A 23,455-nucleotide genomic window follows, 5' to 3' on the forward strand; every position below is an offset into this window, starting at 1 on the left:
TGAACCATTTAGTTCCTTAAACCCTATTTGAAATTGCTCATGATACCGATTAAATATTAAACAGACATTAGTCACGCCTATAATCCACAAGTTCATGATGTCTGTAATGTTACTGGCTTTTATACACACTACATGATTATATTGATATTACAGGAGTGAGGCTTGGTAAAAAAACCTACTCATCCCACCTGCTGCAACACTTCTTTCAAATCTCTGCATAGCACTTTCTTGGGAGATGGTTTTGAATCTACCTTTCCCGTCTTCTAAATGAACATCCCGAAACCTGCCATGGTGCTTTCCGTTATGTAGCTGTACTGAGTCTCCCTTTCAGATCAGGATAGTTTCCCGGCAATGAGGTGAAAGACCCCCTCACTCAGGTTTAAGATACGGACATCACTTTGGTTTTGTTAAAAATGTCTCAAAACTGAAATGTTTATAACATGTATGATTTTAATTTGTGAGCAAATTTTTTAAATTATTCATTTAATTAATAGGATGCTAATTTCTTATTGTATCAGTGTAAAACTGGGTATTTACAGAGCCTTGTTCTCCCATATGGCTGCTACTGTCAAATGGAGGAAAGCTATTCCAGCCTCTTTTGAGGGGCTTTAGAAATAGAATAGAATTCCTAAATCCTTGTTATTTGGGAAGCCCCTTCTCCCCCACACTGTTGTTTGTTCACTTTACAATGAACTCTGCTATCTGCTTTGTGGCTTTGAACTGGACAAACTGTTCTGTATCTGTAAAACTAATAATAATTATTCTTGGTAGACCACACTGTATGAGTTGCCTTGAAATTTTTAAATGCATATTGAATATTGTTGTAATTTGTGACTGCTGTGCTGCATTGAAAGCCAGAAATATCATTAAAATTTTGTAACATCTAGAAGGGTAGAAATTTCTAGTAATAGTGAATGTTATAAAAAAGAAAGTTCAGATAGTAAGGTGAGGTATCTGAGCTTTTCAAACATCTTTATCCTGATACATCCATTCCTTGGCCCCATACATCCTTCTGGGATATTTGCTTCCTGCTTTATGTGAGGCTTCAGTAACTTGAGTTGCTCTGCTACGCTCTGGATTTCATTATTAGTCTGATGTTCTGCTGCTAGGCTGTCAGCAGTCTGTTTGGAGTCTAAAAGATCCATTTCTCCATCAGGTATCTGTATGCTTCTCCCACCTGGAGAAGTCTTGTAATTGAGGGCTGGTCTTTCTTGCTGTTCTGTCTGGGAAATGTCCATTCTCAACAATTTGTCACATCTCTCTTCTTCCTTCAGGAACTCAAAGTGGGATGCCACAGCTTTTTTCATGTTTCAAGTCTCTTATCTTCCTTGGGATAAATGAAGCAAATCTTCAAATCTGATTTTTTCAGAAGTGTTTACCCTTAGAAAGGACACTGAACAATCTTAAAGTGTGAGATGCTGATGCAGCTTAACTGCATTAATGGCAGAAATATTGACCAGATCAAAATTGAGAACTGCAGGTTGTTTATAAGCAAAGTTTCTTCCCAGATGGGGCCTCTCTAGATCCCTAGACTGTTCTGCATAAAACTTAAAACTTTAAATCAGTTAAGCAATCACAAAACCCAAAACCCAATCTTTTTCAACTGTGAAAGGATCTAACAATAACAGCTGATGACTGTGAGACTTTTCTACTAAGGCCTTTGGTTTTTTGCTTAAAGGTAATTTTCTTGTAGTTTTTCATCTCTTTTAGCCTTGTTTTTAGGAATCTATTTTTCCACCTGTGGACTGAAGAGATATCTTAATCTTACAGACATATCTTCCTAAACTGAAAGCTCATGATGTTTTTAAATTCTACTAAAGATTTTAATTCTATTCCAGAACTACCCGATGATGACAAGGTTAAACTGATGTATTTTGTTTCATCAGACTTGTCTGATGAGTGTTTATTCTAAGTTTATCAAAACCACCATGTTTTTTTTAGAGTACGGGCTTTTTCTGGCAGATAATGGAATGCAGGTCAAATAGAAAACGACAGGGTTGTGACTGTAGGCAGATGTTAATTTAACTAGTGACTATGGCAATTTAAAACACAACAGCTTGCCATCTGCTTGATTTCCGGCTTTGTGCTGGTAGTCAACACCTGCAGAAGAATTGCTGCAAAGCATCCAGGTTTCTCTAAGCAGTTCAAATGATTGATATGAACAAACCTGAAGAACATCTGAGTTCATTCTTATAAACTATTTTGGCTGAGTGGGATGTGTTAAGATTCAACTGCTGCATAATATTTTTGATGTTTTTTGTAAACTTCAGTGATTCTGTGATACATTTTGGCTGAGAAAGAGGATGAAAAGTAATTAGATTAATTTTCAGGTTTTCCCACAATGTGGGATGTATACCAAAATTTCATATTAGAAACAAATTCTGATTTAGAATTCTCTCTGATGAATTCAATTGCAGTTTTTTAAATTCAGTAGTCATTCTTCGTGCAAGAAGTCCTTATATTGTCCACTGGATTTTGGAACTACCCATGCAACTTCTCATGTGTCCATGAGAACACATCAGAACACAAAAAGAAAGGCAGTCTGATTCCATTTCGATTTTAGTTGTTAATATTCAGATACAGATTACACAGAACTAGTAGCTGTGTGACTTTCATACCTGTTGAAATTGGTCATTGCTTTATTTATACATTATGGCAATAGGCAGAAAGGCAGCACTGACATAGAGCATGTAAGTAGTAGGTTAGATATTTATATAAGCAATTGTAAATGTAATACATATTATAAAAGTCATGTGGCCAAAGAATATCACTCCTTCTGTTAAGGTGAGGACCATATTTGTGAAAAAACAGGTCCATGAAACTAAATTATTATTTCTGTTTCTTTCCTGACATCTGAAGATCTACCTGCCCAAAATCTACGATTTACTGCTAAATATTTCCTTTATCTGTAGCCATAGAAGATGCTGTAGTTGGCTGAGTATATGGGGCGAATAAAGCGGAATGCACTTCAAGAGTGATGACATACCAGATACAAAAGCCTCTCCCTGATATGTCTTTTCAGGAAAATTCCTTTTTGATTCCTGCAAACCTGCTCCAATAAGACCAGCAAGTGTAAGAGTGGATCTTACTTTTGAGATTCACAGTCAAAGAGGTGACAGCAGGAAAGTTGTGCCCTTTCCCAAAATGCCAGTCTCCTATACCCTCTCTTTCTGAGCCGTATGAGACACAATTTGCCACCAGATGCATTATTCTTATCCCGATTTTTATATTTTTCATGTAGGGATTGCTCTTTCCCATGAACTGGGGGACAAAACTACTGTTATGAACTTTGTCTTGGGAAAGAATTTGTGATATTATCTTTCCTAGTCATTATTTGTTAGTTTTAGAAGGCTTTTTAGCGGTTTATTTTTCATTAAAGGAAGTCTGGCTCATCCATCTGTAAATAAGAAAGTAAAATTGTAGACATTCTATGTAAGGCAATACAGTGCTGTATCTACCATAAGTAGGTGTATTTATGATTTTCATGCATGTCTTTACCCCCATGCTTAATTTTGTCCTGTTTATGTAGCATCATCTGCAAATAGCTTTTTTCACGTGAAATACTTTGTAATAGACTATGAACCTTTCAATGGTGTATTGATATAAAACACTCCATGTCAGAATAAAGTGAGTAGATATTCATAATTTCTCATGCTCATTTATTTGGTTTCTGACTTTTCTGAGTTCCTGGCTTGTTATATGTAGAATCAATGCAGGCAAATCACTTTTCTTTAGACAGCAAAGTTCAAGGAACCATAAACCCTATGCCCTCACTTTGTGAAGTAAAGATATGCTATATTTAAAAAGTGCACTCAGTCTTCCTATTCATCACATTTATGGTTGTCTTGGAATAGGAAAGAGGGCAAAATCATTTGTGAAGCATTTATTAAAATAAAAAAAAATCACTTTATCAAATTATTTAAATTATTTTAACTTCCAAATAGAAATGGCTTAGAAAGGCGATTTTGTTTTCCTGTAAAAATAGCACTTTTGAGGGAAAACAAGCATACATATAAGTGTCATCTTATACAAATGTACTTGTTACTTTGTTATAATTTTACTTGTCACAAACATCAGGAGATAAATGCCTGACTGTATTTGTGCAATCAATAGCCTCATGGCTTCAAGTATTGTTTATTACCTAAATAAATGTTGGGAAAACTCAGTAACAAATCTTTTTCTTCTTGAAAAGGTAATAAATAAGCTTCTTCTATGGACTTCTCATACTTATCCTAAGAAGTCTACTTCTTGTAATAGATGTATATAGTTACAGATGAGAGGGATTCCACCTTATTTTTTAACTCTAGCTACAGCATTAATTTTAAAACCTTACTGCATTTTTCTTTACTTTCTACCATCATAACCTTTCTCTAGAATAATGATTTAAGCAAGGCATGTAATTCCCTAAATATCTGCAGCATAGCTATTCCTGTGTGTACTTTCACTGTTTCCCAATCTACAAATGGAATGCAGAATTGCATTCTGATAACAATTTATTGTGTAACTAAATATTTACAGTCTTAAATTAGTGATTTTTATCTTCTTGTTTTAAAATATGTAGAAATATGTCCTGAAGCCTGAAATATTGTTTAGTAGAGAAATTATAGATAATTTTGGAAGTGTTAGTCTTCCATAACTCTGTATTAATATTTGATGCATATTGAAAAATGCACAGTGACTGCATAAAATTTGTAAAGATTATATTTTCTGGGCATATATAAATTGTGATGCAACACTTTACATTAAAATCAGAGTTTAGGTCATCTAAACATCTGGTGTTTGGACTGAGCTCAGTAGTCATCTTTGGCTCTCACTATAATCAGAGGCAACTAAGAGCCTCACCGAGAATGTTTCTTAGTTCTTATAAATGCTGGAAAGCAGTCTGAAATAATTTAACAAGTTAAATTTTATTATTAAAATTATTAGAGTCTTAAATACACTGACTTAATTATTAATCTCTATTCTGGCACTTATTTTTACCTTCCTTATGCTTTCTGAAGTCTAAAGGCAATGTATTTCAATCTTTAACTGCATGGATTGGGAATAATATGCAAGTGAGACAAAGTAAGGTAGCCAATGTTTAGACTCAGTATACTTCGGGACAAGTCATTATCCTCTTTTGGGTAAAAATTATAAAGCTGTTGGTACATCAGCTGAATACAGAGAGTATCTTATAACTGATGCAATATATATTCAGTCACTGCATCCTTATTCAGTCGCTGCTTTTTTAAAATTTGACGGGGCAGGGCCCTGAGGTGACCTGGTCTAACTTTGAAGCTATCCCTGCTTTGAGCAGGAATTTGGACTAAATGGCATCCAGAAGTTCCTTCCTGCCTTAAATTTTCTGACTTAATTCTCTCATGTGTTACACGGAATTTATTCTTTACTTTATGTTGTAATAACAATTATGTAAACGTAGCATTCTGGAAAATGAAGTGCATGCTTTAAGCCCTGTAGGGAAGCGGTGAAGATGGTAAAAACTGTCCTGTGTATTGTTTAGGGAATCAGATGAAATTGTTAGAGAAGTCCTTAGGACTGTTAAATTCTCTGGCATCAGGACTGGGAGTTTTTGGAGCAGTTTTCTTGTGTTTTTTTAAGATTGCCAGAAAGGTTACAAACACAAACTGTATAGACTTTTAATTGTTTTTCCTTCATTTTTGTATGCTCCATCTTGAAGTAACTAGGACATGATCTTCAGTAGTAGTGAGAAGTCATAGTTACAAACTTCCTCTGAGCCGTGGGCTGAACTTGAGGAGGAATTTTTTGTTCCCCTAGTGCATTATCATGGGTCCACAATTTTGCCTAGGCAATTTGGAGGTATATTTGGAGGAAAGCCAAACACCAGCAGATATCCCCAGCTCTGTGATTCTGTGGAGACTGGCAGCCAGCCATATGGACAGAAATGCACGAGTCATAGCATGGGTTCAGCCTGCTTGTACCTGTTGTGCCCCTGCAATGTAGAAACAATGGCTGAGAAGATGGTGCCACCCTCTCCCTGGAATAAGGAACACCTGAGCTGTGTGGTAAGTGTCAAACAGCCTGGACTAAATGAGGATTTTGACAGAGGAGGCAGAGCTCTCTGTTCAAAGAGGACACTTATCCTTTTTCTTTCATGAATGCTTAAACTTTTAAATATTATACAAAGGAGGTAAGAAAAGCTCTTCAAATAAACAACACAGAAAGAACATTCCAACCCTGACGTAGCAGACTGGTCAAAAGAGCCGTATGACAAGTGGCTAATACTATACTGAAATCCTGAGTGTATACAAACTAATCCTTTGATATTTTTCTCTTGTCTCCTATTATGAGGCAAAAGAGTTGTTTAATGAGACGTTTCAGATATTGAAAATAAGCAAATTAATATAAAATGCTGGATATTCTATGTGTTAAAATAACATTAAATGTAGTCACAATGTCTTGTTATAGTTACAAAATATGCAGCTTAGCATGAAGAAGTGGAAAGTGTTACTATTCCGTTTGAGCTTAGAATACATTTTAGTTGTTTTGCAGTATCTGCAAAATTAGAAACACATGTTAGCTACATCATTTCTCCAAAATGCAGAGATCCTAGGCACTGTTGAAATTAAGTCTTTTCTAGGAAGCCTCAAGTGTTTCACTTTCATAATGATTATGAGCAATTGATGTTAATCAGTAATTTCTTGGTGGTGACTATATTTATCTTCCATGCTTATTGGGGATGTTTTTTATCAAAAGAGTGTGAGTGACCAACATTCAGATTGCCTCATCTACTTAAGTTTAAAATTTGGCTGAGTTTTATTCATTTCTGTAGAGTCCCAAAAGAATTTTTAAAAGCCTTGAAATTCAAAACGGGAAATGTTCCTAGAGTTCTTATTTATATCACATTTGAGTTACTTAAAACCTCGTTTGAAATTTCAGACGAGTTCCTTGGTGTATTACTTTGAGTTGACTGTCAGGAAGGACTGAATATGTTAAAGTGGAGAATGTCCAATGCACATAACGTGGAAGCAAGGAGGCATTGATATAGTTAGGACCAAATGTCACTGTTTTTGCTCACATGGAAGAGTACCTCCTTTATCAGGTTGGCCTTCTCCCTTCTGTGGTTTTAATTCCCATTTGTACTCTGATATCTTCTCTTTCTTACTCACATCTCATGTATCACATATCTCTATATCCAGACTTGGAGAAACTACTGTGGTCTTACATCCTGAAGTCAAGCTCAAAGGATATTCAAGAGGACCCTCAGATAGTGTGTAACCCCATATAGTGCTCATTTTTTCTTGGAATTTTCTTCAGGATATTTTGTGCAGAGCTCTGATGGGGAGCTGTTGGTAGCAAGCAATTATGAACTTATTACTAGTGTGGGGATAGAGAGAAGTTATTCAGGTGCATAGAACAACTCTTTGAGCATAAACAGTTTCTGTTTTTCTCATGGATCCCTATATGTAAGATTCCTGCCCAGAGCCAGAAAAATCCATGTAGAGCTAGAAAAATATGAAGGATATGCCCTTCCCTTTCACATTTTCAGAAAAATTTTCCTCCACATTTTCTATCACACGACAGGATTATCCAGCACTTTCCTTCATGGGATTTTTCATGGATTGGAGGAAACAAATATGCTTTGGAATTTGGGTTTGGGTTTGGTTTGTGTTTGTTTTGTAATGTTTTGTTTTTCTGGTAGAAAAGCCAGACTTCAAATAGTGAAGGAACATGAAAAAATGTAGCAAAGTTAGAAAGTTACACTCATGTTAATCAGTTAAAGATGACAGTAAAGTAAAAGAAAGGGTAATTTAATGGGGTAAAATAAACATAACAGAAATATTAAATAAAAAGGAAAAGGTGCAAGTAAACCCACTAATAAGATACATATTTGCATATTTTCAATGTAATTATATTTATGGGAGTATGGGGAGAAGGAAAGCAGAAAGTTGCCAGGGAACCATCCATTAACAGCCAAATCTTCATCCAACTTTCCAACTTCTTAGATAAGGAAAATTTATTTTAGTTTATCCAGATGATCTATCAACATGGAGTGTGTTTAAAAATGTATGGGGTCCCAGTTCATTGCATAATGAGAAAGCAAAACTGAGAAAAGCAAAATACAATTAAGTACAACTGAGATGGAAAGGGACTGGAAGACTCAACAAGTTAGGAATAATTATCTGACTATATTCCAGACCTGATCTGAGATCACCAGTATAACAAAATTATCTCAGTTCTTTCCAGGGCATTATGGTTAACATAGAACTGAAAAAAAGACATCCTCAGTTGCCATTCACAAGCCCTGTTTTTCCTTACTACTTCATCTTTTCACTAGTTTTTTGCTTTTTAGTGTAGCAACACGATTAGCTACACTGAGGAGAACAACATTTTACTTAACTTGGCAATGTGAGAGCTTCCAAGCAATAAAATGAACTATGAGTGCATAAATACTGTTGGCTATTTTATCATTAATGTGAAAAAGGCAGCCTTGAAAAAAGTATATATCTATATATTAGGGCCATCATCTCTTGTCTGGTTTTATCATCACAATGAATACAGTTTTTCTACAGTAGGCTTGTATTTTTTCTTCCTTCTTCCACAAACTGACTATTTCTTCCCCTCAGACAGTTGCTTCTTTCCCTTCTGCCCTCCTAAGGATCATGGAGAAGGCAGTATACTGGGCTTTAATAACAAATCCTGGGGTCAGGCTAGCTCAGTGCTGGCTCTCCAAATAAAGTTGTGGTGATGGGAACTATTCAGTGATGAAACTTTTCACAGAAGTTCTCACTACCTTTGTCAAGCTGGTGTGCCATCCATGCGGTCTGTCCTGTGCAGTCCTCAGTGCTACAAGTCATCACATTGTATAGGACCAACCTTATTGGAATAGAGCTCTTAGCTCTGAGCTGAATTGAGGAATTAAGGGTAAAAGCTGTAAAAAATTAAGGACCTAAAGAAGACACAGCCTCCAGGACAAGTAAGATTATTCCTGTAGAAATGTCAAACATGGCATAGATCTTCGGTGAGAACCTAAGCAGTAAGAAAAACCGTAAGTCACAAGTACAGATCAGAGCAGTGTGGAGAGAGGACATTAGTGAGGTACCACCCAAATAGGACACCTATATCTACATATGAGACTAAGAAATAAATGGGTTGAGAGATAGAAATATTTTCTTTCTCACAGAAGAGCTAGTTAGTATTGTGAACTCAAGTGAACAGTGTCTTTGGATCACAGAGAATGCCAAAATAAATATCTGAGAGCTGCTTATCTTTAATCTCATGCAAACAAAGGAAAGGCAGACCTTCTTTCCTTTTCTCAGGGTCTCAGGGAGCAAAGATTGTCTTTGCTACCATGAAATATTTTGGAACAAATCTTCAAAAATACATAAACATTTAGCAAGAAAATATATACTTCCTTTGGCATATTAACTTGTTTTCTGCTTCTTGACCATAGGACTGATTTTAAATGTTTTTTTCTAAATGTTCTAAAGGTTGAATTATGGCTTCTGGGATTTTCCTGGTGCTGTAGTAATTTCATTTCTTATTTCAGGAGATCTGCATAATCACATTTCTTGTCAGGTTCCCATAGAATTTGCAGATTTAGCTTGCTGCCCCACGAGGCTAGCCACGGACTTTTATAGAGCTGGATCACCTTACGTTTTTTAATTGGGTTTAACCTGGTTCTCCTTACTTGTGATTAAAGGAGGGGAAGAAAGGTTTTCTAAAGAAATATCACACAGGAATAGTGTTGCCATCAGGACCAGGGAAGTGATTGTTCCCCTCTACTCAGCACTGGTGAGGCTGCAGCTTGAATCCTGTGTTCAGTTTTGGGGCCCGTCACTACCAGAAGGACACTGAAGTGCTGGAGTATGTTCAGAGAAGGACAATGGAGCTGATGAAGGGTCTGGAGCACAAGTCTTACGAGGAGCAACTGAGGGAGCTGGCAGTGTATAGCCTGGAGAAGAGGCTCAGGGGAGAACTTACTGTTCTCCATAACTATATGAAAGGAAGTTGTAGCCAAGTAGAGGTCAGTGTCTTCTCCCAGGTAACAAGTGACAGGGCAAAAGGAAATGGCCTCAGGTTGCACCAGGAGTGGCTTAGACTGGATGTTAGGAAAACATTCTTCACTGAAAGGATGATCAAACTTTGGAAAAGTCCGGTCAAGGAAGTGTTTGAATCACAATCCCTGGAGGTATTTGAAATATATGTTTGATCTTGATATTTGCTGAAGACGGGCACAGGCATATAAGGCAATGTGTTCTGTTGCATGGGGGTGATCCAGCTTGAGCACAGCTGCTCTTTTTTGCAACCCTACTGCCTGTGGAGACACTTTGAGCCTCAATTTAGCCTGTACAGGCCAGCAGCTTTATACCAAAACTGGACCAGTTAAGCAATGTGGAAAACAGGTGACTTAGATCTTGAGTTCAAATTCAAGACAGAATTATCATGGAATACTAATACAGACAGAAAATTGGAGAAGAAATGGTGGTGCAGGCAGAACTGCAGTTGTAACATACATTTTTTGTATTCTTATATTTATACTTTGAATTGTGTAAATAAGCATTTCTTTTATCTGCGTATTTGATTTGGTTGTGTATTTGATTTTTTGTTACCAAAGACTGTCTAAACTGAAAGGCTGCCAATTACAGTTATAAAAAGTTGCAGCAGAATGAAAATATTACTGCTTAAGAGATTTCATAACTGTCTGTTTCCCTTCCATAGCTATTTTCTGCTGGAAAAATCACAGACACCAAAGCAGCTGAGCTGAAGGAACAGTATACCCTGCTGCATAAGACTGTGATAAGGTATAATATTATATTTTTAGATTTTTAGTAGCCAAAGCATTACATATTTAAAGTAATTTTCTACTCTTGCTGAAGCTTAATTATCATTTAAGGCTTTCTTATGGTGATAGTTCATAAAGGAAGAAAGAACAACACAAGTTTGTAAACCAGTATTATTTAATAGGAACTTTCAAGGTTGTTAGGGATACCTAAACAATTGTTTGAACAACATCTTTGTTTCTAATATAAACGTAATAATATTGGGAATGGACAGACCCACAGACTGCAACAGACAATATACAAATTTAAAATAAATACATATTTGAATATCATGTAGCCATAATTGTAACATATGAAAAGACCAACCTGCTGAGCTGACGTCATAGAGAGCAACTGAAGAAAGTAAAGCCTCGTTTCTAAGAAAGAAAATGAGACTTTGTCACTTCTAAGTAAGCATGAATTTTACATTCTGAGAATACTGACAGTCACATTAGACAGGGCTGCTAATTAGAACCTTAAGCTTCACACTATAAATGGAATTTGGAAATTAGATGTAGTAGTTGTGGGCCTGCCCTGCACCAGTACTTGCTGGAGGAGAGAGAAGAGATCATGAAGAAGAGAGCCTGATGCCAGGCTTGAGCAGGGCATGTGGGAGTGGAAGGGTGGGAGAGACAAAGTGGGACACAATACTGCAGTTCTATCAGGTGAACAGTGTGTCACAGAACAGAGCAGTCCTATTGCAAAACTACATTAGTAATTATGAATAATAATTTTGATATTACTTACAGCATGTGTGTGATTATAAGTTAAATCAGCGTCATGATACTTCTGTTACATTTCTGTACTACATACCATAATATCCACTATATTAACAATATTTTATCCCAGTTTCACTGACAGTATGCATCAAAACCTTTATAGCAATTCTGTCATTAAAGCTAATGCCTAATTTAAGGAATCCAATTTCTAGTTCGAGTCATATCTGCTTATTTGGGTTCAACTGGGATTTGCTGTGCCTCCTGGTAATCTGAATAGTGACAAGTGCTAAGCAATGTAAAATAATTTGAAAAAGGGTTCCCAAAATCCTGAAATAGCAGTTTTTCTTGAGGTTATTGAGTCTTCATCTTAATAAAATGAGGAGTTAGAATATAGGTCTGACTCTGTGAGAAGTCATCTGACTATTTCAGATTACTGTATAGCAAATCTTTCTGGGAAGCAAAATGAAAAACAGCACTCCTAAACCAGTTTGTCTTCTTAGAAAATGGAAGAAGACTTTTCTTAACGCTCAGAACTAAACCTTTATGTGGGATTTGGATTAGTTGGTTGAGAAAGTTTCTACCACAATGGTGTTCACTGAGCTGAAGTAAAAATCCAGTAGCTGATAAACTTGATTGAACTTGATTGACTTTTAGCCAGTGTTAGTTTGAAAACAGTCTTTGATTGGAAAAATATCAGCATATTACTACATATTTTATGTATTTATATAGTATTCTTTTATACAGAACATTCATTTATGTAAAGACAATCCCTTTGCGTGTGTAGCAAGTAGAATATGGCCTGAGTGTAAACAGGACTCAGCTGTCTTTTCTGTCACACTTAAGACTACCCTTAACAGCATGCACAAAAAGCATGAAAATGTTAGATGGGAGATTACATCTCTCATTCTTTCCATCATTCTCACAGGAGTATGAAATTGCCATAGTTCTGTAAGAAAGTGGATTGGAGAGAATCATGTCACACTTTTCTGAGATGTAGTTGTGTGTCAAAGCAAAACACCAATGTGTGAAAAACCATTAGTTCCCACGGATCGATTCCTCCTACTGCTTTCTTTTGAAAGTGAAATCAGTTAGCAAAAATGGATCAGGATCTCCAGTACAATTTAAGGACTTTTCAGACATCTAAAGTGGGATTCACTTGTCCGTATGTTAACATCAGTATACTCTTTTCCTGCAATGAACCATTCACAGAATCAATACCACTTGTGAATTTTTAGTTCTTCACCCTTACATGTGCAGTACAGTTCTGCGGATCTAGAGCTTATTTTTTCACCTAATACAGTTGAATTCAATCTCTTTCCTAATTAATGCCCACCTGTCAGTGCTGTTACAATGTCATGTTAAAACAAATGACGGAGGATGAGGTCTTCAGGCTGTGTGTGTTCCTCTTCCCTTTAGTAGCCTAAAAAAGTCTCAAGCAGCGTGGTTCCCTGTGACAGCTATGCCAAACTATTGCATCTGATCTCTCTGATATACAACACAAAGCTGTGTAACACAATGAATACAACAAGTCTGTATGCAGGTAGTCTCCAAGGCTGTTGCTAGAGTACACAGTGTATGGTTAGTATTTGTTCAGTGGTCTTCTTTCTTGCTTTCAGTTTTGCACAATTTGGCATTCTGAAAAGTTGAGAGATGTTACCTAGCAGATAGAATCTTTGATACATTTCTTCAAGGTGTTGGTGTTATATACTTTTGAAAATATGTTTCCTGGGAACAGGCTGTCATCCATTGTGGTGCTGTCTCACCCATTCCCTTTGCAGTAAGGCTGCATCTGAAGCTGAAGTACCTGAGTTCATATTTAGCAACTGAAAACACATTTAGTCACTCAGTTATGTGTCCCAGTTGTAAATCTTTATTATTTCACTTTAGGAACCTAATATGAATATTCTGAATATTCTGCTAACCCAAGCTATAAGATACTCAGGTAATAATGAAAATTAATTGGCAGATTGGGAATGTTATTTTCTTCAGCCTCTGCTAAAACACTAATCAATTCAAAAATTCAAAATCTGCCACATCAGACTGCACAAACCTACTTTTGCACTCGTGATTCTAGATGTGTACATCATGTAGATGTCCAGCTATTTCTTCATTGTCTTCAATTAAATATAAATCAGCACACGAAAAAATGCTGTTGGCATCTGTAGGGAGCAAGAGCTAGATTCAACACTCACTTCTTGTTCCTTTTTCTTTTTTTATTATCTTAAAAAAATCAATAGTAAGGATTTTGTTTTTATAGAATCACTTATGTGTTTATGTAACTGTATGTGAATTGTATGCATTACATAAGAATTGTGTTTGAAATGAATGTGTATTACTACAACGAATTATATTTTCTCCTACAACTGCAAACATTCTGTTGGACTTAAAGAAGATCTAAATATTATGTAGAATCCAGTGACAGTAAGTCAATTTATTTTTCCCTTCATATGTGTGTGTAAATACATCACACGTGAAGTTATTTGTTCGTGATAAAGATACACTCTGTTTTCTGTTGAAGTCTGTGGTTTTCTTATTTTCTAGTTTAGAAAAAGGAAGTGGTTATCTAAGGAGAAATGTTACACAAACCAAAACTTTTTCTGCCATATTATTTCAGCTATGTTTGTGCAATATAGACACTTGTATATTTTGTGTTTTTGTAGTTACCATCTCAACTCTATTCTTCAGTGTGATACGTAATTTTGGTTTTGTGCCTAAGCCGTAAAAGTCAAATTTGATCCAAAATTTATGTATAGAGTTTCTTAATATGGGAAATTTTAAATTCCCTTGTTTTGTCAAAAAATATTAAATTGCACTCTATTTTTAATCAGTAAAAGTTAAGTGATAGAGTTCTTTATTCCTCTACATAATTTGTGACAAATTTAAGTATACCATTATATAAAAAGTCACACTGTAGTAATATTGAGAAGGCATACACAACTATGTCTCTAGCATAAAGCATAGGTTAATGTGTGGTGCATTGTATATGAATTTTCATATTGTAGTTCCCTTTAAGACTTTTCCACAATAATCAGTGTATTTTACTAACAGCCTTTAAGATGTTATTCAGCTGTCACAGGTTCCTAAGGATATATGAATACCAGTCTCCTGACACTGATAGAATATTACAGTTTGTTGTTTCTGTGATGCTAGACTTTGGTGATATGAGTCAGATCAGATAATTGTTCACGTCTACAGGCCTTATAATGAGCTTCAACAGATATCCACAAATGTATTTTCAGCTTGTGTATCATTAAATGAGTTACTTCAGATCCTGGTAGCACTGCAGCAGTAGCAAGATGCACCTCATCACTGGGTAGGTGTCTTGGTATTTATTAGGAACTTAAAGTTGTCATACAGCGCAGACTGGGCCTTGTCCTGGTGAATACCTCGCTGTTATAGGTCCCCACACTGAATTAGACGTAGCCTTTGGCACTTCTTAGGATAAAATGGATTCCCTGTCTCTTCCTTTGTGTCCAGGAAATGCCAGACAAATAAATTAAACTAACTAAAGGTCTTCTATCTGGTTAAAATTAGATGAGATGAATCTCACTCCAACTCCAGGTATGCAGAAAAGAAACCTGTGACCAGATTCCACTGCTCTCATGGCATCATAGGATGTTCCAGGTTTGAACAGACCTCAGGAGGTCCAACCTGCTGTCCAGCACAGGCTGAGCTAGGAGATCAGAGTGGATTATTCAGGACTTTATCCCATCTCATCTTGAAAACCTTGAATTGACTATTATAGGAAGGTAAAAAAGTATAAATACAAAGCTTATGCTTCTTATTGCCTAGTTCTAAATTTGTCTATTTAATGCAGTTTACAGGAATCTGAGACCCAGCTGTTGCAGGAAGCCAAACGTCTTAGTGAAGAACTGGAACAACAGCATGAACTGGAAAAACCTGAACAAGTCCCTGAAGAATCTTCCAGTGAAGCTTCCCAAATAAGGCAACAACTTCTTAGTTGCCAAAGTGAATACGATGCTATTAAAGCAAGAGAGTATGAGAATCAGTTGAAGATAGAGTGGTAGGTAATGGTGGTCAAATGCTACTAATTTTATCATAGCTAATCTAGGATCTAGAAAGCCAATAACATAGAATATAATTCAATCTCATTTCCATCCTACATGGACACATTTCTTGATGGCTGTTTTTGAACAAATTGCCACAAACTTTTCCTAGTAACAGCAACATTTCAGTGATGAATAAATTTACCCTGGTGCAAGAATTTGTAGATAGTTTTAAATTTAGAACATGATATGGTGTCCTTTGAAATGCTGTTTAAAATTTGCTACATTGCGTGATTAATTTTTGGGTAGGCATATTAACATGAACAGTTCTAGTCTAGGACACCTTTAATACAAACATTTCAAGTGTCTCAGAGACCTGTTGGCTGGGATTTTATGGAAACAATGTAATAAATAGACCCAATGCTATTTTTAACATTGGTAGGACAGTGTATTCAAGATTTTTTCTTCAGGTACTTAAAGGAGGAGAAGTTCATGTATATTCTTATACTAGAAAAATAATAAATTTTCCCTGAAAGGAATAAAATCTTGACATTTTTATGCAAGTAAAAAAAGTCAAGAATAAGCTTAATACTGTATATATTTCAATTATCTTAATATTTTATGGTAAAATTACAAACATACTATAGCATTTGTAAAAATATGTACCTAGGCAGGTGAATTCAGATTTTTATTTTGTGAGGTGCTTGCTATTTTTACCCATCATCAATCCAGCTATAGTGTAGTTGGTGTGTATATAAATACAAATAAGTAATGTCAGCATCTTAGCAGTTAAAACTATTTTTCTGCAAGGAGAGCAGGAACACTGTACACACTGCATGGAGCAGATTTTTCTGGCAGTTCTTTCTGGATTGGGGGGGGGAGTTTAGAGCCAAGTGTTTGCTCTGAGAGAGAAAGAAATGAGAATGAAGCAAATTGGAAGTGGGAGAAATAAAGAAACATGGAAAGCATCTGGAAAAAATTATTTGCTATGGGATAACTGAGAAACATGAAGTTTCCTGAAATAATTATTAAATACAGAGTTTCTTGCAATTTCCAAGCAGTCCAGAAATGAGCTCTTCAAAAATACCATACTTTTTACCTGTTTGACCTCATTAATATTTTTCACTGATTTTGCATCACTTTTCAAAAAAATTAAAGGGGTTTATATGTTTAGGGGATATGTTGCCATTCTCTATTTTCTACCTCTAGTCAAAAGTAGAATTCTGTTCTATATAAAATGCAGTTTAGGTATTATTTCAATTATCCTTGCACATTTACTGCATTAATATTTATATATGAACTCAAAATCCTATTTTGCAGATTAAAAATACACTTTTTGGGTCAGTCATACTATGAAAAATGTTCTTTCACTGTAATAAGAAACTTCCGTCTTCTGTATTGCCCGGGATCAAACCCAGCTGTACAGTCCAACCAGAGCTCCATGAGGAGCGTTATCTAACAGAGATCACAAGTGCAGCCCCAGCCATTTGTGATGTGAGGGTTTCGTGAGCCAAATACAGTCCTCTGTATTTGGGAATCCTCAGCTGACCCCTCTTCTTTTGAACTTCTCCTGTGTCCTCCCCAGCAAACTTCTGACATTGCAACACCTCGGGCAATGATTTCCACAGATTAACTACATAAGAACTCTACATAAGAACTGCCACCTTCTTGCTTTTTTTTAACCTGACTCCTACAGCTTCATTTAGTGCCCTGTAGTTCTTGTATTGGATGAGACAACAAACGAACATCTGATCCTCTCCTCATTTTCACTGCTGCAGGATGATTTGATAGATCTCTTTTGTACAACCTCATTCCCCCTTCAATTTGTCAACTTTCTAAACCAAAGAGCTACAGATTTTTTAATTGTTCCTTGTTTGGAATCTGTTCCATGCCTGATGGTAGCATAGGATCTTATGCATGTTGTGGGTGTGGAGTGAGAAGGATGTGCCTTGGTTATGTGTGGATTTGTTTATTGGGAGAGAAATTCCAGAAATATTCACGATATTACAGGGCCTTTGATGTTGAAGTAGCATAGAATGAACAGGACTAGCAGAATATATGTAGGGAATGTGTGAGTGAATGTAGTACGGAAATGAGAAATGGACTATGAAGAAAAACAGATACTGGGTGTGAATAAGTGTTTCTAAAGAAGGGATGGGCTATGTACCTGTGAAAGACAGTGAAAATTAATGTCCAGAATAGAGTTATAAGCAGCAGGTGATCTAATAGCAACACTGATGTAAAATGAAGATCTATATGCCTGCTGGTTTTAAACAAAGATTAAAGCAACATTTTCTGAAATGTGTGTGTGCATTGGCCATGTCAAAGAGGGGAAGCTGCATCAAAGGTATTAGAAGTTTGTTGTTAGGTGGCTGCTTGGTTTCCTCCATTTCCCAGGATAAAAACTCATGGTCCAGCCTCTCTTGGCCATTGATCTCTCTGGAACACAGTTTTCCTTGTTGTCCAACTGTGTTAATACAGTCCCAGCTGTGCTTGGCACTTACAAGTAAACTTCTCTTTGGGAATTATGACTAATGGCTGTTTAGTCTGAAAACAAACATGTTTATTTACCTTCTTATGTATAGCAGGCAGGGAGCATGGAGGGGAAAAGTTTTTGAAGGGAATATTTGTGTCTCTGATCTACTTTATCCTTTTTTGAAAATATCTACTCAGTAATACTGCTGAGCTGGAAGTGAGAGAGGGACTCTGCAGATCTGTTTTCCTGTTTCTGTAAGCCTTTCTTTCTCTGAAGCATCTCTTATCTCTGACGCCTTTCTTTCCTGCCTCAATTCACTTTCTCTAATAACTAAGGGTACTTAGCATCTTTTTTGCACTTGGAATCAAATCTGACAACAATGAAGTTTCACTCTTGAGGAGTCATATGGGTATACCATAGATTAGCTAAGTTACTTTTTGTCTCAAGGTCTCTTAGTATTCTGTATTCCCTCGTCCGTATTTTATTTCCTATTTGCTTACCTGTAAACAAATTTTTTTCTAGATCAGATACCTTTTTCAAGAGCTGAAGGTGATATTTCGTCTTCTGGTTTAATTCTTTATTGTTCCAATGAGTAGTCAACATTCCCAGAGTAAATTTAAATTGCCTTTGGCATTGTAGTATCGGCAGTTTTTCAGGAATTTTGTAACTTTTTTCATAGCTTGAATAGGTACATGAGATACTCAGAAGCACCTCTGACACAATTCAGCTGTCAGGGAGGTCACCCTGAGGGTGACTGCATGGATGGGGTGTACTCCCACTGTAGGTGTGTGCATCCCCTTCCAGCTTGTGGCCAGTTGTGCCATGTGGTTGTACTGGGCTCGTTGCTATTGTGTGTGCCAGAGTGCACAGCACAGGCAGAGAGCAAGAGTTGGAATCATTTTACTGAGCTTTTAAAGCTTGGGCCACTATTCCAAAGTCAGAGCTGACTCCAGGAGTATTCTTTCTCTCAATAACTACAAGACAAGGTTAATAAAGTAAAAGGAAAAACAGTGATCTCCATTTGGTTCTGGTAAAATTGTGTTCAGAGCCATGACATTTCTTCATATAACTGATAAGAAGGCTCAGTAAATAAGAATATAGACTGAAAAATCAAAGTAGCAGAAGAACAAGAAAAGGATTTAAGGGGTTTGTTGTTTGATCATAAAGGGTTTGTTCTAGCTTGAGGAGACGTTTCGCTTTAATGTTTGTGTGAGGCTTGGAGTCCTGTTTTGTGAGACAAAATAAAGAAAAGCTGCTTTTCTTTATTAGAACATGGTATCAACAGTAGTTTATTATTGAAAAATAATAAATATTTAATCTAAATTAATCTATCTTCTAAACAATACATTTAAAAATAAGCAATTGATTTGTACTAAAATTATCTATAACAAGTTTGTGAGATTAAAGGTGCCTGATTCTTGAAAGCAGTTTTATTTTAAAACCTAGGTTCAATCTACAGGTCCCACAGCCATTTGTGCAGGTAGCAAAATGTCTCTTCACTCAAGTACTCTCACGCTCTCTCTGATTGCATGCAAGTCAGGATTGCAAAACTGAGTTTGTCCCTGTAGATGGATTGCAAATATGGAAAATTATTTCAATGCTTGTAAATATTTCAGTATTAGTCACTCAGTAATTAAAAAGGGAAAAGTTAAGCTTTTGTCCATAGTTTTTCTAGTAAAGAGTTACAAGCCATAAGTAAAACAAACGGAGTCACATCTGAAGTTGTTATCAGCCAGTCTTGTGACTGCATTCTCCAGTACCTCCAAACTAATTACAGCTAAGAGCATTACAGGAATCTCATGCTGGCAGCTTGTCAGCTGTGATATCTTCTAGTTGTGGTCACTAGATTTTAGTTGTGAGGTGCTAAGCACCTTCTATGGATTTCTTAGCAATCCCAGCTATAAGACAGAGTAGCTGAAGGAGTTCACTTTCTTGCATGGTGGGACTAATAATAACAGCGTTGTAGCTGTTTTGTGAGGTAACTGAAATGGACCTCTGTTGACAACTACCACTACATTTCTTAATCTCTTTGTCTTAATTTTTTTATTTCTGTGTCAGTTTGCAGCTGTAAACATCTCTCAGGGAAACATCTGGAATGTATTTTTATTAATGGCCCAATTTTCAACTGCTTTTTTTTGCCTCATTACATCTGCATCCCTGGCAGCTTTTCGTGTACAGTATTGCTATTCAGCTTTGTGAAAATAAGAAAAGCGGTGTTAGAAACATTTGCACACATCAATGTTTAACCTTAGAAGTTTTATCTTCTTTTCATTATGTGTGTTGTTATAGGTATAATATTGACAATAATAAAAACCACGTGATGCAGAAAAATACAATCATCAAAGAAGGGCTATAAAACAATGGGAATTATAAATGCCTAGTACCAGTTGCAGCTATTTTGTTTGTTGTTGTGATTGATGTCTAAGTAAGACACTCATGAGATTGATATCCATACCTCACAGATTACAAGATTCAAATGCTAAATGTAATTTCTCTGCTTACCTTAGATAAACTTCTGTGTCCACCTATTAAATCAAAGACTGAATTTAAAATCTTTGAAGAGTCTTATTTGATTTCTTAATCTGATTTAATCATCCTGGTTTAGAGTCCACAGAGAGAAATATTTTATCTTAAACTGGTAATTTATCTCATCCTAAAATAGGCACCTGGGATGACAGACGACCTGCCCTTTGGAGGTTCCTGTCTTTATCCCTGACAGTAAGGAAGCCTGAGAATGTTAACACTGGGCTGACAGTCTGACTTCTGTATATGGGCAACTGGATCAAACTAATAGCTTAAAAGTGATTCTTCTTTCTTTTTACCCCCTTTTTTACCACCTTCACTGTACAAGTAGTTGGTCTGCCAGCTCTTTAGGGAACTTCCTGCTTCAAGTTCAGTGTTGCCTTTGTTTATGTCACAGAAAATGAGGTGTTCAAATCATTTTACTTTTGCTGGATGGAAAAGTCTTTGTTGTGAAACTGGAATGGTTCCACAGGAATCTGTCCTCATGAGTGAGGAATGTGACAAAATGAAAACAGTGTCAACTTTGCTCTCCCTCCTGATTTTTGATATTGCTCTTTTGATCGTCTAGCGTGATATTAAAGAGGGCACAGCATGGACTGACAACAAGCAATGCAGTAGCTCTTTAATCATTTTGCACAGGACTTATTTAATAATATTTTGTGGCAGTCAAACAGTTACAGGTATTAGTGCAAAGTGGACATTCATTATCCCTAGTGTGATTATGTGAGTCCCGACTAGGAGCTCAACTAGGAATGCTTCCAAAATGTGTTTGGAATATGATTTTGGAATAGAACTTTTAAAATTAATTTTATCAATTTGGGGGGAAGATTGATTGAAATTCAACTTTTTTCTTTAAAAGGTTTTGTTTTGCAACCTCATTCACTCAATGGGTGTTCAAACACTGGCATTCAAATTAGTTTTTGGACTTACCAGTCCCTGTGGAGGCACCTTGTACTCTGCCCATGAAGACATGCATGCATTCTGTAAATCAACAACATCTACTCTGTGTCTTTATTTTCTCTTTGCTCTTTATCTGAGCCAGAGCTTCTTATTCATATTGTTTTGTTTTGTTTGAATTGCAACACCACCAACTCAGTTCCCTTTTTCACTGTTCTCTTACTGTAACTGAAAATATGTTGCCTGAGACTTCCAGGTATAAGCTTCACTCCTTTTGCTGGAGGACTGAAAAGTAAGAGTTTAATGAGAGGGTGTGGGTGTTGGAACTGGAGGGGAGGAGGGGAGGAAGAACCTTAAATCTGCACTGATAAAGAGTTGAACATAAGATCCTAGGAATGGTCCTCCACAAGGTTGGCTGCTTGGAGATTGATCTCTCTTACGAGGACCACACACTTTCTGAAACCTGAACCACCACCACCATGCAAAGTCTTACACTGCTACTGAAAGGTTTCAGAAAAAAACCCCAACAAATAGCAATCAGCTACCTCTCTTCTGTATCAGTCACATTCAGATGCAACTGTAATAGCTGCTTTGGGTAGGTGGGGTGGATTCTCTTACCCCAGTTTATAGTTCCAAGTTACACAAGTGTTCCAGTGAAGCTTGTCCCCTTCTCTTAATGCTCCCCTGAATTAAAGAGTTATTTATTCTAACTGGCTGCCCTGAGTCTCAGGGAAACCTGAGCAGCACATCCTCCCACTGGAGTTAGAAACACATTTAAGCACACAAGATGATTCTTTGCTATACCTGGGACAGAGGATTTGGTCGTGCCACCAATTCCTCAGCTGCAGTCTTTACTCCTTTACACCCTGAGACTCAGAAATGTCATTGTACATACTAATTACTCTGAAACAAACTGCCTTCTTTGTTGCCAATCAGTAGCACAATGACTCAGTAAGTTCAGTTTGGTTGTGATGGCATGCAGGCTGCTGTAGCCCATTTACCTCCTATAGGTGCAGAATTGTTCCTGTATGCACTGGGGAGGTACAGACACACCTTCCATGGGATAATTTTTTGTATTTAGCAGTATTTACCTACCTGCCACCAAGAAGCTCCCTATGTACATCCAACAATCTTGTTGGTTGAGCTCCCCTTTCGTAGTCACTCCTTCATCTTCCTTAGGGCAGCCTTACTAAAAATACACCCAGAAGATCTAAGGGCTTTCCTATTTCTTCCTTTCCTCATTCTTCATCTCTTCAGCATTTGTCTCTATTGTTGCCTGAAATTAAATTGCAATTTAGTTTTGGATACAGGTTAAGTTCTCTGTGGTTATTCAACTTAGTTTTCTCCCATACCCCTTTGGCATAGCCTATAACCCCTGCCACTTTTCAGGATTTTTTTTTTCACAGGCTCCTGTTCGGATTTGAGGAGCAATCATTCGTAGGAAGAAGAAAGTTTCTCACTAGCAATTGCACTTTCTTGTGACTTTCTTGTCAGGTCTTTGTGACTATTTATGACCCACCTCCTCTTTCCTTTTGCCTTATTTCCATGTTAAAATTTTGTTTTCTGAGGTTGGGAGAAACTGTGGGTGTAGGGTACCACTAGTAAAAGGCAAGGGTGAGTGAGGCGTACATGCATCCCTGCAGGAGGTGCTCAGACTAAGAAAAATCAGATTCAAAAATTTACATGTGTGGACTGTAGAGAAAGACTCCATATGTACAGCCTGGTTTTCAGGACCCTGAATTACCACTCAGCAACCTTCCTTTAAATTGGGACACCTTTCTATTGGCCCTGATGATAATTCACCATGTGTTTTAGTCTAACACAGGACAGGCTTCCATACTTTTTTGCCATTTACTATATTACAGTAATGGGTATTATATTACTAATATATTTAGCTCTTCTTTGATTTTTACTGTAGTTTGCAAGAAGAAAAAACGCTTCTGGAAAATGAATATGAAAAAATTTCAGAAAAAAAGGTAAGTACAAAACACGAGAAAAACAATGTTTTATATTCTGTCATCTAATGTATAAAAATAATAGTGAAAATATTTT

At 36.6% G+C, this 23,455-nt stretch overlaps 1 protein-coding gene across 9 annotated transcripts in view; it reads left to right on the top strand.

Moving 5' to 3' along the window:
• CCDC146 (coiled-coil domain containing 146) overlaps window positions 1-23,455 on the top strand; it is a 70,664-nt gene that overhangs the window by 23,832 nt on the left and 23,377 nt on the right. For 5 of the 9 annotated variants that reach the window (XM_017811435.1, XM_017811433.1, XM_017811434.1 and 2 more), the window contains exons 3-5: window positions 10,681-10,763; window positions 15,318-15,524; window positions 23,322-23,379. In XM_017811435.1, the coding sequence (XP_017666924.1) occupies window positions 10,681-10,763; window positions 15,318-15,524; window positions 23,322-23,379 (348 nt within the window). Of the gene's footprint in view, window positions 1-5,806; window positions 6,024-10,680; window positions 10,764-14,739; window positions 14,814-15,317; window positions 15,525-23,321; window positions 23,380-23,455 lie in introns of those variants that run through there. The other 4 variants (XM_017811431.1, XM_017811437.1, XM_017811438.1 and 1 more) reach the window with 4 other exon arrangements.

This window comes from Lepidothrix coronata, unplaced genomic scaffold (genome assembly GCF_001604755.1).
Source record: "Lepidothrix coronata isolate B3197 unplaced genomic scaffold, Lepidothrix_coronata-1.0 Scaffold32, whole genome shotgun sequence".
NCBI classification, from domain to species: Eukaryota; Metazoa; Chordata; class Aves; order Passeriformes; family Pipridae; genus Lepidothrix; species Lepidothrix coronata.